This window comes from Neolamprologus brichardi, chromosome 4 (genome assembly GCF_056152115.1).
Source record: "Neolamprologus brichardi isolate AB-2024 chromosome 4, ASM5615211v1, whole genome shotgun sequence".
Taxonomy (NCBI): domain Eukaryota; kingdom Metazoa; phylum Chordata; class Actinopteri; order Cichliformes; family Cichlidae; genus Neolamprologus; species Neolamprologus brichardi.
The window spans coordinates 3787060-3801673 of NC_142107.1; the positions used below are offsets into that span (position 1 = coordinate 3787060).

Genomic DNA, 14614 nt, shown 5'->3' on the forward strand with positions numbered 1-14614 from the left:
TTGGACAACTCAAAATATACTGCTGCTGATCGCAACTGTGAGTTTAGCCAGCTGTCAGTTTGTGTCGCTGCCGCCACATTTATGTTTTCTGTCAGTGTTCACTGGTTAGGGACTTTATAGTAAAGACTTCGTTTGTTAAAATGCCAAAAGGAGGTAAGAGTGACTCTAAAAGTTGTTCGAATGGACTGAAATCATTTTTGTATGTTTGTTTGTCCGCTGTTAGCCACCCGATCGACATGTACCGCAGGGGCGGCATTCTAACTCGCATAACTACGCTCTGAATGATGTTTCAGCATTAAGCAGGCCTGTGCCAGCATGTCTATAAACTGCTCAGATTCATCTGATGCCTGTCTGTCCGCTCTTTCTTTCGTGCTCTGTACAAAATGCGATTACATCTGTGTTTTTCGTCGTCCTTCCAGGTAAGAAAGGTGGCCACAAGGGTCGGATGCGGACGTACACCAGCCCCGAAGAGATAGATGCCCAGATGAAGGCAGAAAAGGAGAGGAGAAAGGTTGGTGGAGTGTACACTCAGTCATGTCCCACACAAGTAGACCGGCTGGAGACTACATTTCCCACAATGCAACGCGAAAGCAGCTGAAAAGAATAAAACTTAGCCGGATACATTTTTGTTAGACACTCTTGATTGAAAGTTATCCTTGTTACGTCAGAGATGTCAAACATAAGGCAAGGGGGCTAGAATCGGTCCAGCAAAGAATCCAGTCCGGCCCACTTTTTTTCATAGGTTTTCTTATTGAAAAAGAAAAGCCAGTCCCCCCCATAACAACTCATACTGAACCAAAGTGATTAAGTAACAGCTAAACAACTAAATGACTGAAAAGTTACAGTTTTCACCATCTGCTATAGAACCTTTTTATTTAATGAGCTACCAAACAAAGGGAGGGGGTTATGCCATTTTATAAAAATATATCATGTAGAGAAATTGAGATGTATTGTTGAAATTGAAATTGCACTTCTTTTTCTTAAGGTATCTCAGCGATTAGATGTTTAGTTAAACATCTTTATTATGTAAAAAATAACAGTCATTTATGTATTGTAGCAAGAGCAAGAAGAGCAGGAGCAGGAAGGTGCAGCTCAGAATGACACAGCAGAAGAGAAGCTACCAGGTTCTGGATCAGAGGACAGCGATGATGAAGATTCCCAGGTACTGCCACAGCTTTTCCATCATGTACATAAAGGCCAATGTGTTATTTAATGTGCACACTTAAAGCACTTCTTATGATCTCAATATGTTGTTAGTGTTTGCCTTGCACTGTATGAAATGTTGGTGTTTGTCTGCAGAGAAGGAGAGCCGGTGTCGAGGGATTGATAGAAATTGAGAACCCCAACAGAGTGGCTCAGAAGTCCAAGAAGGTGACGCAGATTGAGCTGGAAGAGCCCCGGCAATTGTCAAGGAGAGAGAGGTGTGTGTCATCAGCCTGTCACCTTGTATTAGTGCCAATAGGGGACTTTACTTGAAAGTATAGTATTAAATGAAACCTTTTCAATGAGCTTATGACATTTGGACTATTGTGGATTATGAACCTGAAGCGCAAATTGTTAACAGTTTGAGAAAAAGCTGTTTGGTACACACAAATCTAATCTGAGTTGACTACGTGTCATAAAGGCTTTTTGTGTGTAGAACATTACAGCAAAACTGAACTCTTGTCATTCCTCTAACCTTGAAACATGTTCTTCTGCACAGAGAAGAGATCGAGAAGCAGAAGGCCAAGGAGCGTTACATGAAGATGCACTTGGCCGGCAAGACAGACCAGGCCAAAGCTGACCTCGCTCGCCTCGCCATCATTAGAAAACAGAGAGAGGATGCGGCGAGAAAGAAAGAAGAGGAGAAAAAAGGTAAGTACCTCAGCTGTGCAGGCATTTCATAAGTGGTTATTTAACAGCACAGACTGAATTAAACAGCAGGTGGTAAATGTTGAGTTTCCTGTGAGGAAAACTGGCAATGAAAGTGAATTCTTTACATTTATTTTCGGAAAAACTGCACTGTTATTGGCACACCTTACACCCTATTACTTTTTTTAGTGTTCAGCATTCTTTTCGATGATATCTTAAGGGCAGCTGGAGGAGTGAAAATACATACTATTTTTAATAGTATACAGTATGTATTATATATTTATTATTGTAACAGGTTTAGTTTACGATATTAGATATTAAAAGGTGCTTAGGGTTAGATAAAAGCACTAATTTATTGTGTGTGATCGTAGACCGCCGTTTAAAAATGGAAAGGTGCTATAGGAGTACCAGTCCCCTTACCGTTACCTCCGAACTTGTTTTATGATGTTTTTACTCATCTTATCTCCAGTTTTCAGTTAGTAATAAATATGTTACTTTCCTCACTGACTTTCAGCAAGGAGAGGCTCTCACAATAAAGTGTTTTTTATGTTTACTAAATCAATTAAAATAATTTACCTAAAACCTTGTTTTTCTATTTCAATACTCAATGGCAGTCATACAACATAACAATATATGTCTTACAGTTTAAAGTGGTGATAAGACTTAGTTGAGGGACAAATCACTGTCCTGTTACATTGTACAAAACCTGAATTAGTGCCTTATTTTGCAAGTGCTATATGTCCCACTTCTCTCCCATTAGCTCATATTTGTTTTTCTTGTGTCTTATACCAAGTGGAGGACAAGCACGATTACTCTGCACTTTTCCTGAGGAGTTGCAGCAATGGTCAAAGTGTTATTATTGGTGTTACAAAGCCAGATTGTCACAGTTATGGCAGTATTGTAATTGATGTTTGCCATACTTGTATCTCCCGGCATTGATCTGTTACGCTTGTTTTCAGTTCCACTCCTTTAAAATAGCTTTGAATGATTCCCATTTCAAAAAGAATCCATATTTCTCATACTAGTCTTTGGTTGAGCATTTTGGTATGTCCTTTGTCTGCAGTAGGCTGTTTTAGTGTCTCCTCCTTTAAGACAAACCTTTCTCTTGATTGGCTGTCCCGCCCAGCCAGCAGGCTTGAAACAACAGGTGGGCGAGGCTTCTGTGCTCATGCCAGAGCCATCTACCTGAAATGACTATGTTCAGGATCTCTGCTCTAATTCATGTCATACAGAGCCAACAGTAGAAAAAAACCTGTCTGACACTGAGTGTTTGGAGCAGTTTAAAGCCTGAACCTTTCGTTCTCAGAGACTAATCAGAAAGATCTAACTTTTTTTTTTTTTACCGTTGACCTTGATAACATGAGTGTCCACAGTTGATACAAAAGTCAGAAAGAGCATATTAGGTGTACTTTAATAAACTTGTTAGTGTTGATAAATCTCTCTTGTCCTATACAGTGTGTGCATGTATTTCTGTGTGAAAGAAGTCTCCTGTTGACTCTGAGTAGAAAAAAAACAGCACTTGTTTACACTGGCAGAACACAAAACACAGTTGAAGCTTATTACATTTTGTCTCATCCTTGTGCTAACAATATACTCACTTATTGCTGTCAAACAGACCTTTGACAATAATATCCAGTTGTTGCCATGTGTAGGTACATTTCTGATAGTCAGGTCAGGCTGTGACTTGAGTCATGCACACTGAAGTTCAGAATTAAATTAAGAAAGCTGACAAAGTACTTAATCCTGCTTAGTCTTCTCCAAAACAATTGTGATTCATGTGACTGATTTCCTGCTCTGAGATGGTCTATTAAGCATGTATTGATGTCTAGTCTGATTCCAGAAACGTATAGACACAATCCCAGCATTTGCAGTAGTCGTGGATTAGTAGTTAATCAATCCTAGGTCCACTACAACAACTGGTTGTTTTCATCTTGAATTTTCTCTTTGCAGCAAAAGAAGCGGCGGTGGCAGCAGCAGCAGCAGCTAAAGGAATAAACTCCCTATCTCTCAAATGATGCACAGTATCCGAAGCGTTTTCACTTGCGCATGGACTGAGGCAATATAGCTTTGACTATTTTTAAAGGAAGATCTATGAAGAGTATTTGATATTTACTGTAACGTGTGACCGTCGGAGAAGACACCAGTGAAGAGGGGTTGTGTATATTGTGGCGTGGGAATAACGGCCTCGTTCCTTCCAGGAAGTAAAGCTACAATTGAAATCAAATTCACGTACATTGGGATGAACCCCTCGATATTGAACATGGTAAACTCATCATTGTACAATTTCAACTTTCCTAACTGAGCTTTGCCACTCTTTTTTTTGGGTTTTTTTTTGGGGGGGGGGCACTTACATTGTATATAACTGACTCATGAAAATATTTCAGATTAATAAGATGAACCAGTGAAATGTGTCTGTTCATTTATTTGCTTCTTTACCGGTATGTCCTGGTGTAGAGGAGACTTTTGTAACTTTAGGTGCAAGAGTCCACGTCTGGGTCTGCTGATATGGAAGTCAGATGAGTCACTATTGCTGATATTTACTTTGTGGAGTCTGCTGATTCACTGCAGGTTTAGACAGCATTCATTAGGTAGTTTAAAAAAATCAAATAGTTATCAGGTAATGTAACTGATAAATTAAAATGAGTAACATATGGCTTTGGAAGTGTGGTAGTCATTGGTATAATGCATGGAAGCGTTACCTGCAACCCAATAATTAGGAGCATTTAAATAAAGATTTGACCGGTGTCCCAGATGCCACACTCATTCTATGACATGAAAAAGCTCATGGCACGATGGGTTCAGTACATGTATTACAAATTAGTTTTAATCTAACCCTTTGTCGCTAACAAATTATGTTTATTACAATAAATTAACTTGCACGCAAATAGGTGGTTTCTTTATCTGAGACTATCAACCTAAATTTGACTCACGTGAAAAACGAAGATGAAGTCCACCCTTACCCTCTTAATTCTGTTAGAAACAGTAAGTAGCGGCAAGTTCTGCTAATCAAATGAACTTGATAAACTGATCATCAGTCAGTGTGGCCACCTCCATAAAAACAGAGGTTTTGTCAGTTTGCTGGGCTGTGTGTATGTTAACACAAACAGGAAAGACCTCAGCACTGATCTCAGAGGAGGAATTGTTGTTGTACATTAATCTGGGAGCATTATAAGGTCATTTCTAAACAATTTGAAGTCTGTCATGCTGCAGTAAGAAAGGTCATTCACGAGTTAAGAAGTGGGCCCACACAAATTCCACCACAATGATGTGAGAGACTGATAAAGACGCACAAAAGCCAAATAATATTTTACAAGCTTCAGTCAAACCACAGATGCAAAATAGAAAAATACAGAACTGCATTTAAATACACATGAGAAGATGCATCAATGAAAATATAATTTATTTCTTTGGGAGTTATACATTTATAATGAACTGAAATGGCTGAAGCTATTAATCACATTTATCTATCATTTGATCTTAACTGTGGACAATTTAATATGTAATTAATGTGATTTCTGTTAGACGTGTGTTTGTGGTGGCACCAACAGTCCAAAGTTAGATATAAGAAGTGCCATTTTACAGCTGTTCTTCATCATGATATGCATAGATATACTCTCACTGGCCACTTTATTGGGTACATCTTTTTAGGTACTCATTAACTTCAAATATCTAATCAGCCAATCACTTGGCAGCAAATCAGTGCTTTTGGGAATGCACTGATTCTTCCACATAACCATCTTAAGGGTTTACAGACACCGGTCTATGTGAGGAGGAGTAAGGCACAAGGACAAAAGTAATGTTTGTTTTAACTGAATATAAAATTGTACATTAAAAATCCAGAAATGCAGCTACTAAACATGGCCAATGTGAGGTAAGTAAAAAAACAACAACAACCCACAACCCCTCCTATTATTAATGACTACATTTATAAGAAATAAAAGTTTTCCAATGCAATGTCTCCTGCTTTCAGTCCACTGTAAGATTCCTACGGTGGAAGGGGGTTAGCTGAACTGCTGCTCACTGGATATTTTCCCCTTTTCAGATCATTCTCTGTAAACTCTACATATGTTTGTGTTTGTGTGGGAAAATCCCAGCATATCCATGAGCATGCTAATAAGTGTGCCTAATAATGTGTCCGGTGAGCTGATCTCCATTTTTCCTCACAGTCGTCTTCATGTCTGTGCCCGTAGCACAGGGTGGCAGTAAAGAATGTAGCACGCAGGATAAAAAGCAAACGAAGAAGAAGCAATGCGCTGATTGGTGGGAAGTTTGGCGGACTTTACCCTCCGCTGTGAAGCAGATATTACTGTTGGCGCTCAGGGGCTCGAACTTCAGCTCAGTGTAAGGCTGACAGCGCGGGAGTCTCCACAGACGGTGAGTGAGCTGGTTAAAGTTTCACACACAGAGGACGGTAATGTTAATGCGAGCAGGGAGAAAATATGTGGAGAAATAAATGTGTTTTGCACTTTAACCTTCGTTAAAGCAGATTAGCTCTGCAGGTAGAAGTTTTCACGTTTTGTGTTTTTTAAACTTGGTGATGTGTTCAGGGGTCCTCTCAGTTCAGGTTTAGCCAGCGTGTGCACTGAACAGCTGTTGCTGTCTTTCTGGGTCAGTCAGGAGATGGTAAGAGTAATGAGAAGCATGCGCTGCACAGATACATGACTGTCATGAGGAGAGACAGTCTGATAAAGATCTGGCAGCTGTGCATTTCATGGAGCAGTGAGCTTGTTATCTGGGTTACAAAATAACCAGTGATGCGGCTTATTGTGTAGTTCAGTGACCTTTTTGGTCTGTGCGACGGTTCAAAGTTTAGCTGATGAAGCCTTATCACCGAATACTGTAGCAGGGGTGGTGTGCTGCTGCATATTCACTCTTTGTCTGAGGCTTTGTGCTGCAATAATGGAGCATCTGTAGGGCCAGTTTGTCAGCAGCGCTGTCTGCATGCTGTATCATCACACACAGGTGTTAATTTCTTTCAAATTGATATTGTTTTTGTTTTTATGTCTGTGTAAAAGTCTCATCTTTTAGATTTCCACTTTGTGAGATCAAGAAAAAAACAGCAATCATGTCTTTATCTAACGCCCGTCATATAAGCAAAGAAGAATGGGAATCGCACAACAAGATGCTGCTGGAGCCGCTAGCAGTCAACGACTCAGAGGTTTGTGTTTAGGGGAGGTAAAACATCAAATTACCTAATAAACGTGTACCTAATAATGGGCCTTTGAGAGTTCCCACCTAACAGAAATCTGTGCGCGTGTGTGTATTCAGGTGTTCTCCATTATTAAAAAAGAGAAGCACAGGCAGACGTACGGTTTGGAGCTGATAGCATCTGAGAACTTTGCCAGCAGAGCTGTTCTTGAAGCGCTGGGTTCCTGTATGAACAACAAATACTCCGAGGGCTATCCTGGCCAGAGGTACAATCTAGTTAAAATTCCAACTGGCTTGATCTCATTAGTGTGGCATTAACATTATGAACATTATTTGTAATGGTGAGCATGATTCATGTGTACAGGTACTACGGTGGTACGGAGCATATCGATGAGCTAGAAAGACTTTGTCAGAAGAGAGCACTGGAGGCCTACGGTCTGGACTCGGAGAAATGGGGTGTCAACGTTCAGCCATACTCGGGTATCAAATATGGATGCATTTAAATCTCAGTCTGACTACACCCGTTAGCATGCAACATCTGCCGTGCTCCTGTCACTCACTGTCATACCGTTTGTGCTTCTCGGTAAGGGTCACCTGCAAACTTCGCCGTCTACACGGCTGTTGTGGAGCCCCACGGCAGGATCATGGGGCTGGATCTTCCAGATGGAGGTCACCTGACGCACGGCTTCATGACTGAGAAGAAAAAAATCTCGGCAACCTCAATCTTCTTTGAGTCCATGCCATACAAGGTATGTATGCGCACGTATGGTCGGGAACCAAAAGGCTCTGTCGGAGTTGGGAACAAATTTCTCAAAGAAGCGATGTGCTCTGGTATTTCCTCACGACAGCTGGGACAAATCACAGAATCAAGGCGGTTATTTGAGTTACTGTTCCCTTCCTATCAGCTCAAAGCAGTTTTGCCATTCTTCTCTGACAGTGACAGGGCTTTTTCATCAGAGAACTGCCGCTCACCCAGCAGTTTCTGAAACACTCAGACCAACAATCATACTACATTAAAAGTCACTTAAAACACCTTTTTGTCCCCATTCTAATGCTCAAAGCATGTCGCGCTGATCATGTCTACATTCTTAAATTCATTCAATTAAAGTCATAAATATTATAGATATTGCTGTTTAAGGTGGTGTATAAGGTCAAAGATAAGATTTTTGGAAACAAGTGAGCACTAGAAATCACCTCGTGGTGGGAGCACACCATCTGTAACACTAGTGAGTACTTCAGACTCAATGAACTACACATGTGTGAAGTTTGACTGAATCTCCCACGGGTTGTGATGCCATCCATGCTGAAAAAAAAATATCGTCAGATTTAGGGCTGGGCGATATGACCCAAAATTCATATCTCGATATTTTTTACCTGGACGGCGATATAAGATATATATCTCAATATATTTTTTTAAAGCCATAAAGTAAGAACAAAAAGAGAGTTCTTAGTCAAAGCTGTGTCCCAGATGTCACACAGGCACTTTTATTAACATAGAGCATAGATGTACATAAAATTTACTCAAAAATAAATTATGAACATTTATTAAATAATAATGCTCCATAAATAAAAGAAAACAATGTTGTTTTTGTGCATAACAAAGAGCTCACAATTGTGCAGTCAAAATGTAAACTAAAAGATGCAGAGCATAATAACAAAGACAGATTTCACAGCTGCTCTGTTCCCAACTTCTACTGCGTGACTGACAGCCTGGAGTTTGAAATCCTCTTCGTAACCGTGTCTCTTAACAGGTGCCATTTATGGTCCTTATACACAGTAGGGTAATATTACGTTGAAGCACAGTACGTATCACTCCGCGAGGCTCCTCGGTAGCCGTAATGCTCTGACAATCCATCAACCGGTGCAGCACCGTAGCTTAGCAAAGTCGTACTAAAATATTTTTTGACAGATTGCTGAGCGCTGTGTTCCACATTAAATCTGTTCGCGGCCATCAAGCACAACCAGAATTCATACATTAGGCGCGCTGTCAACTTTTGAGAAAATGAACGGATTTTAGGCCGTGCAGCGCCTCTGGGCTGCATGGCGTTAGCGTGGTTAGCTCGTTAGCGTGGTTAGCTAGCTAACACGTTGACGGCGTCCAACGATGCGCAGTAACTCGTTAACGGAGATTTGCCGTGTCCATCTTGTCGCTGCCTGCAGGTGAAGCGATGGGGGAGGAGGGGCGAGGCCGAGTAACGTTGCGTAAAGACAAAAGTGGACGAAAGAGAGGCAAACTTGCGGCTCCACAAGTATAGTTATAACGTAACATAGACTATATCGATATAAAGGATATTGTCACATCTTATATCTCGTATAAAAATAGATCGATATTTTTTAAAAACTCGATATATCGCCCAGCTCTAGTCAGATTCATTGAAATTGACCAGTATCTGATGTGGCAAAATCAAAACAACTAATTGCACTTTGGTTCAAGTTTTATCCAAAGTCCAACTATGTGGTGTTGTCCTCATCTTGTGTATAGCAGGTGTTATATTTTGGTTATGATGTGGTCTGCTGCTTCTCTGTCCAGGTCCATCCAGAGACTGGCTACATCGACTACGACAGGCTGCAGGAAAATGCACGACTCTTCCACCCTAAACTCATCATCGCAGGTAGTTCATCCCTCCTATGTTGTTATCTTTTTACTTTTATGCATCAGTGAGCAGTGACTGGGAACTTTAAATCTGAGGGTATTTGTCGGGAGAAGAAAATAAAATCTCTACACTTTGTCTTTGTTTTTTGTTTTTTTGTCTTTCTCAGGAACGAGCTGCTATTCTCGCAACCTTGACTATGCCCGCTTGAAGCAGATTGCTAATGAGAACGGTGCCTATCTGATGGGAGACATGGCTCACATAAGTGGATTAGTGGCTGCCGGAGTGGTGCCCTCACCCTTTGAGCATTGTGACATTGTTACCACGACGACGCACAAGACACTGCGTGGCTGCCGTGCTGGGCTTATTTTCTACAGAAAAGGTATAAAAGGGACCTGAAGCTTTTGCCAAAAACGGCAAAGAAAACACTGAACTTTTTCTCCCTTTGTCTTGGTATGTGTTTTTATTTGACCTTCTCCTCTTTCTCTTCTTCATCTCTTCAGGAGTGCGGAATGTGGATGCCAAAGGAAAAGAGACTCTGTACAACTTGGAGTCGTTGATTAACCAGGCCGTGTTTCCCGGACTGCAGGGAGGACCGCACAACCACGCCATCGCAGGTTGTCATTTTCTTCCACTTTCGCTTTTTACTCAGTTTCATGTCTCTCACTGGGGTCGTGTTTTGTTTGTTTCTTTTCCTACAAATGGCAGGTGTTGCTGTAGCTCTGAAGCAAGCCATGACACCAGAGTTCAAGGCCTATCAATTGCAGGTTCTCGCTAACTGCAGGGCTCTATCCAGCGCTCTTATTGATCATGGCTACAAGATTGTCACCGGTAAGTACTGCAGAGCACCATAATAGACAAGTGGAAGAGAAAACTGCCATGACAGCCAGCTGAAAATACACTGAGTGGGAGAAGAGCAATCAACATGGATGCAAAAAGTATAACTAAGCCCCTTTACTTTTTTATTTTGTCATTCTTCAGAGTAAAAGAGGCTTGAAGTTCCCAATCCCGCAATAACTTGACCATCCATCCCTGCTCAATCTTATTTGATTGATGTCATATGTGAACATGAGACATGGTGCATGCGATGCTTTATAAAGCCTCCCTTATATATAGTTCAAAAGAGAGGGTTGTTTATAAATTTCAGAAGACCAGCATGTTCATGTGTGTTTGCATGGCAATAAAGATCCTGTGAATGTTTCGGAGGATGTCGAAGACGGAGAACGCCGTGGATGCCCAAGAACGAGTGTTCGAAAACAAATCAAATGAAGGCGTCAGAATGATTGCAGCAATGTGTCCACCAACAAAGAGACTGTTAGGGAAATCTTTGCACAACATGAAGAAGGACATTCATGCAAAGGTTATCCCACGGTTGGGATAAACTCGTGAAACAAATTGAAGCAAATCTGGTGTTTTTATTTTTTGGAAAAATATGTTCATGAGACTTGTATCTGGAGAAGGTTGGACATCACCTGGGTTGCCAAGGATGAAAGAGTTCAAGTTCAAGGCTGTGTTAACGGTTTTCTTTGACATTAAGAGCATAATTATGGATTAGAGGACGGGGTTCTAGAGGAATTAACAAAAGGGATTGAGCCAAAACTCTATTATAAATGGGCTCTTGAACATTTTCATCTAAGGGTGAAGAAAAAGAGGCTACAGCTGTTGGAAAATGGTTCCCTCTTTCATCAGGACCCACACTGCTCTCTCTGAAAGGTTCTTTGGCCCACACCACACTCTGTATTTGCCTGATCTTGCACCATGTGACTTTCTTTTCCCTAAAATGGATCTACTCTCAAAAGAACTGATTTTGAGTCTTTTTCAGAAGTGGAGAAGAAAATGGTAGCTTTTGAGATGCTTAATAAAAGATCTGCTGCACTGCTTTGATTGGAAGACGAGAGCTCAGCAGCGTGTAGGTGCAAAGGGGGAAAATATCGATTCATTAGAATTGAATTACAGCATCAGCCTCATATGGTCGTTGACTTAACTGAGGATCCTAAGCCTGAGTGAGCCTGAATGATTGACCATCTCTCTGTGATGGAGTAGCCTGCCCAGAGTGTAGCTCTCCACTATCTCAGTGGGGTTAGAAAGGTGGATGGATGATTTGTAGCTTCGTGCTCATCTAATGTTCCTTTTTGTAATCTCTTAATGTGCAGGCGGCTCTGACAACCATCTGATCCTGCTGGACCTGCGCAGCAAGGGAACCGATGGAGGACGAGCAGAGAAGGTCCTGGAAGCATGTGCCATTGCTTGTAATAAAAACACCTGTCCAGGTACTGTGTGTGTGTGTGTGTGTGTGTGTGTGTGTGTGTGTTTACCATTAAGGCAAAGTAGTTTAACATACACAAGTATGGCAAGTAAGGCACATTTCATATTTAAGATGAGATAAGAAGAACTTTATTTATCCTGAGGTAAATTCTTTTGTCATAAACATGCTCAATGCAGCAGGAGAAGCAGAGGAATAAGGCAAGTTTATTTATATAGCACAATTCAACAACAAGGTGATTCAAAGTGCTTTACAGAGAAATTTAAAAACAAAAACAATAAAAACCATGATTTAAAATTTATTTAAAAAAAACAGTAGATAAAATCAGTAGTTAAAATGTAAGTTAAGTGAAATTTAAAGATATACAATAAGTTTTGTTTTTTTTGTTTTTTTTAAGTAGATAGATCCCATTTTTGCTTGCTTGATGTCTCTGCAAAGTCCCATTCTTAGTTTTTCTCGTACATCTTTGTAGGAGATAAAAGTGCTTTGCGACCTAGCGGCCTGAGGTTCGGCTCGCCGGCTCTTACCTCCAGAGGCTTGGTGGAGAATGACTTCAGGAAGGTGGCTGAGTTCATTCACAGAGGTAATTTATTCCTTTAAAGCAGGAATTGGTGTAAAAATATTTCTCACAAACAAAATGTAAATAACCCATGCTTTCATTCTTCCGCAGGCATTGTACTGACTGTGGAGGTGCAGAAAAGTCTGGATCCCAAAGCCACTCTGAAGGAGTTTGTTCAGGCATTATCCCAGGGAGAGAAGTTCCAGCAGCGGGTAGCGGAGATCAGGGCTGAGGTGGAGGCTTTCGCCGGACAATTCCCAATGCCGGGTCTACCCGAGCTGTAGAGCACATTTCGGACTCTAAATGCAGCTGAATGGATGATTCAAGAAGATTAATATGAAGGCATATGATGCTGGGTTTTTGTTTTTCCTTTATTTTGACTGTCGACTCACAGTTCGCATGGATAGACACGATTTCTGTTCAAACAGATTCAAAACCCATCTAATTATTCTGTGTTGTTACTGAGCCTTTCCCATTTTTACGTGTTTTCCATTTAGCTTCAAGATCGGGTGTTACAATCATATTTAAGCTTTGAGCTCATCAGAAATCTCACTTTCATCTGTATTAAGGTTACACTTCAAAGGTTTTGTAGCAAACTACCACATTATCAGTATATAGTATACATATATAGTATCGTAAGTACAACTTTAAAAATAAAATAATTACATTCTGAATAAACTAAGAATGAAAGAAACCTCAGCTGTTATGTTTTGTTTTGCTTTATTTTTTTTTTCCCCAGTCTAAGTACATCAGTGCTCTGGACTCTGATTACGTTAAGTAGATATTAGAAGCTTACAGTGGTTTAATAATCTTGATTTAGCAGCAATAGAAAAACAGCTGACGCCGACTGGAATGTCATTACAAGAGCACTGGACAAATAAAAATTCTGGTAGAATAAAAGTTGAGGGGTCATTAAAATTCAAATCACCTTGATAAGAACGAGTCCGTGGAGGGTCGAATATCCAGACCCTGTGTTCCTGTGAAACCTGGACGTTGGTTTCAAAGGGTGAAAAGTTTTCTCCAGTAGACATTTTTTCTTCCTAGTACAATTCTCAGTGAAGAGATATCCTGGACTTGGATTTTCACTCAAACTGGATACTGCTGTATGAATCTGTATGTGCTATAACAGTCTCTTTCAGGAAAAATGGTCAGTAATCCTGAAAGAACAGGTGATACAGGACACTAGAAAACTCTGAAACAGCATAGCATGCTGCTGGCATCCAATTTAAAAAAAAAAAAAAAAAGTATCCAATTTTCTACCTTTCATGTGTTGCTTTTGTACCAATTTTAAATTAAACAAACAACCTTATTTACATTTTACGTGGTGTCCCAATTTTATTGGAAACAAGGATCTGATATGTTTCTACTGAAAACTACAAATGTTGGTACAATCACTGGTTTGGGGGTTTTAAATTTTTCTTAATCTATACATTTGATTATTTTAGATTAGAATCTTTGGCTCTCGGTGAAGGCAGTCGCACTTTTCTCCTCTCCTCCTTCCCCTTATCTTCCCTGCTTAGCCTCTTGCGTCCTTGTCTTCTCTCGTGTGTATTACTTTCCCTGGAACACTCTCTCACATTCTGTCACTAAAACCTAAAAGAGAATTATGGATTTGATCAGCTGGTCTCTGAATGCTATTGACACCCTTTTCTCAAGGCGATGTCTGGGCACTGGGAGAGCCCAAGTGCCCTGGAGGGACTTTCCCTGCCAGAGACACGATGGACGGGTGGCAGAAATGGAGGATCGTGTGCCTGGCGGGACTGTCGATCGAGGACGCTGAAGATATCTACCTATTCGGAACCATGATAACAGGGTTCTTGCTGATCGAAGCTGGCTTGGCCCTGGCTTATCGGAGAATTAAGAAAGCAGAACCGGCTGTTCAAACCCCCCCATGGCTGCCCGCTGGGATTGAAACAACGGGACGAGGCGCGACTTTTCAGAATGGGCTCACTGAGTGCAGCATGGATAAGACCTTGGAGAAGCTTACGTCTGCCGTGAATACTCAGAATAACACTTCTGAGCGTATATTGGGTTACATCAAGGAGAAGTCCGCTCAGAATAACATCTCTGAGCGAAAGTTGGATTACATCGTGGAACAGCTCACTGCAGTCGTGAGTTCTCAGAATCGGCAGTCGTGAGTTCTCAGAATCGGCTCTCTGAGCACAAGAATGACAAGACCACGGAGCGCAAGTTTGATAACAT

General features: G+C 40.9%; 2 protein-coding genes across 2 annotated transcripts; both read left to right on the forward strand.

The window, feature by feature from the left end:
- Positions 1–25: 25 nt before the first annotated feature.
- On the forward strand, positions 26–4258 carry pdap1b (pdgfa associated protein 1b). Its single transcript, XM_006797982.3, has 6 exons — positions 26–153; positions 420–511; positions 1058–1162; positions 1300–1421; positions 1703–1854; positions 3802–4258. Exons 1-6 carry the CDS (start codon positions 141–143, stop codon positions 3864–3866), a joined length of 549 nt encoding a protein of 182 aa, XP_006798045.1. The 5' UTR covers positions 26–140; the 3' UTR covers positions 3867–4258.
- Positions 4259–6074: 1816 nt separating this feature from the next.
- Positions 6075–13108, forward strand: shmt1 (serine hydroxymethyltransferase 1 (soluble)). The gene is made up of 12 exons (XM_006797983.3): positions 6075–6225; positions 6867–7009; positions 7120–7265; positions 7364–7479; positions 7588–7748; positions 9530–9611; positions 9760–9972; positions 10094–10207; positions 10299–10421; positions 11744–11860; positions 12326–12436; positions 12524–13108. Exons 2-12 carry the CDS (start codon positions 6917–6919, stop codon positions 12694–12696), a joined length of 1449 nt encoding a protein of 482 aa, XP_006798046.2. The 5' UTR covers positions 6075–6225; positions 6867–6916; the 3' UTR covers positions 12697–13108.
- The last annotated feature ends 1506 nt before the right edge of the window (positions 13109–14614 follow it).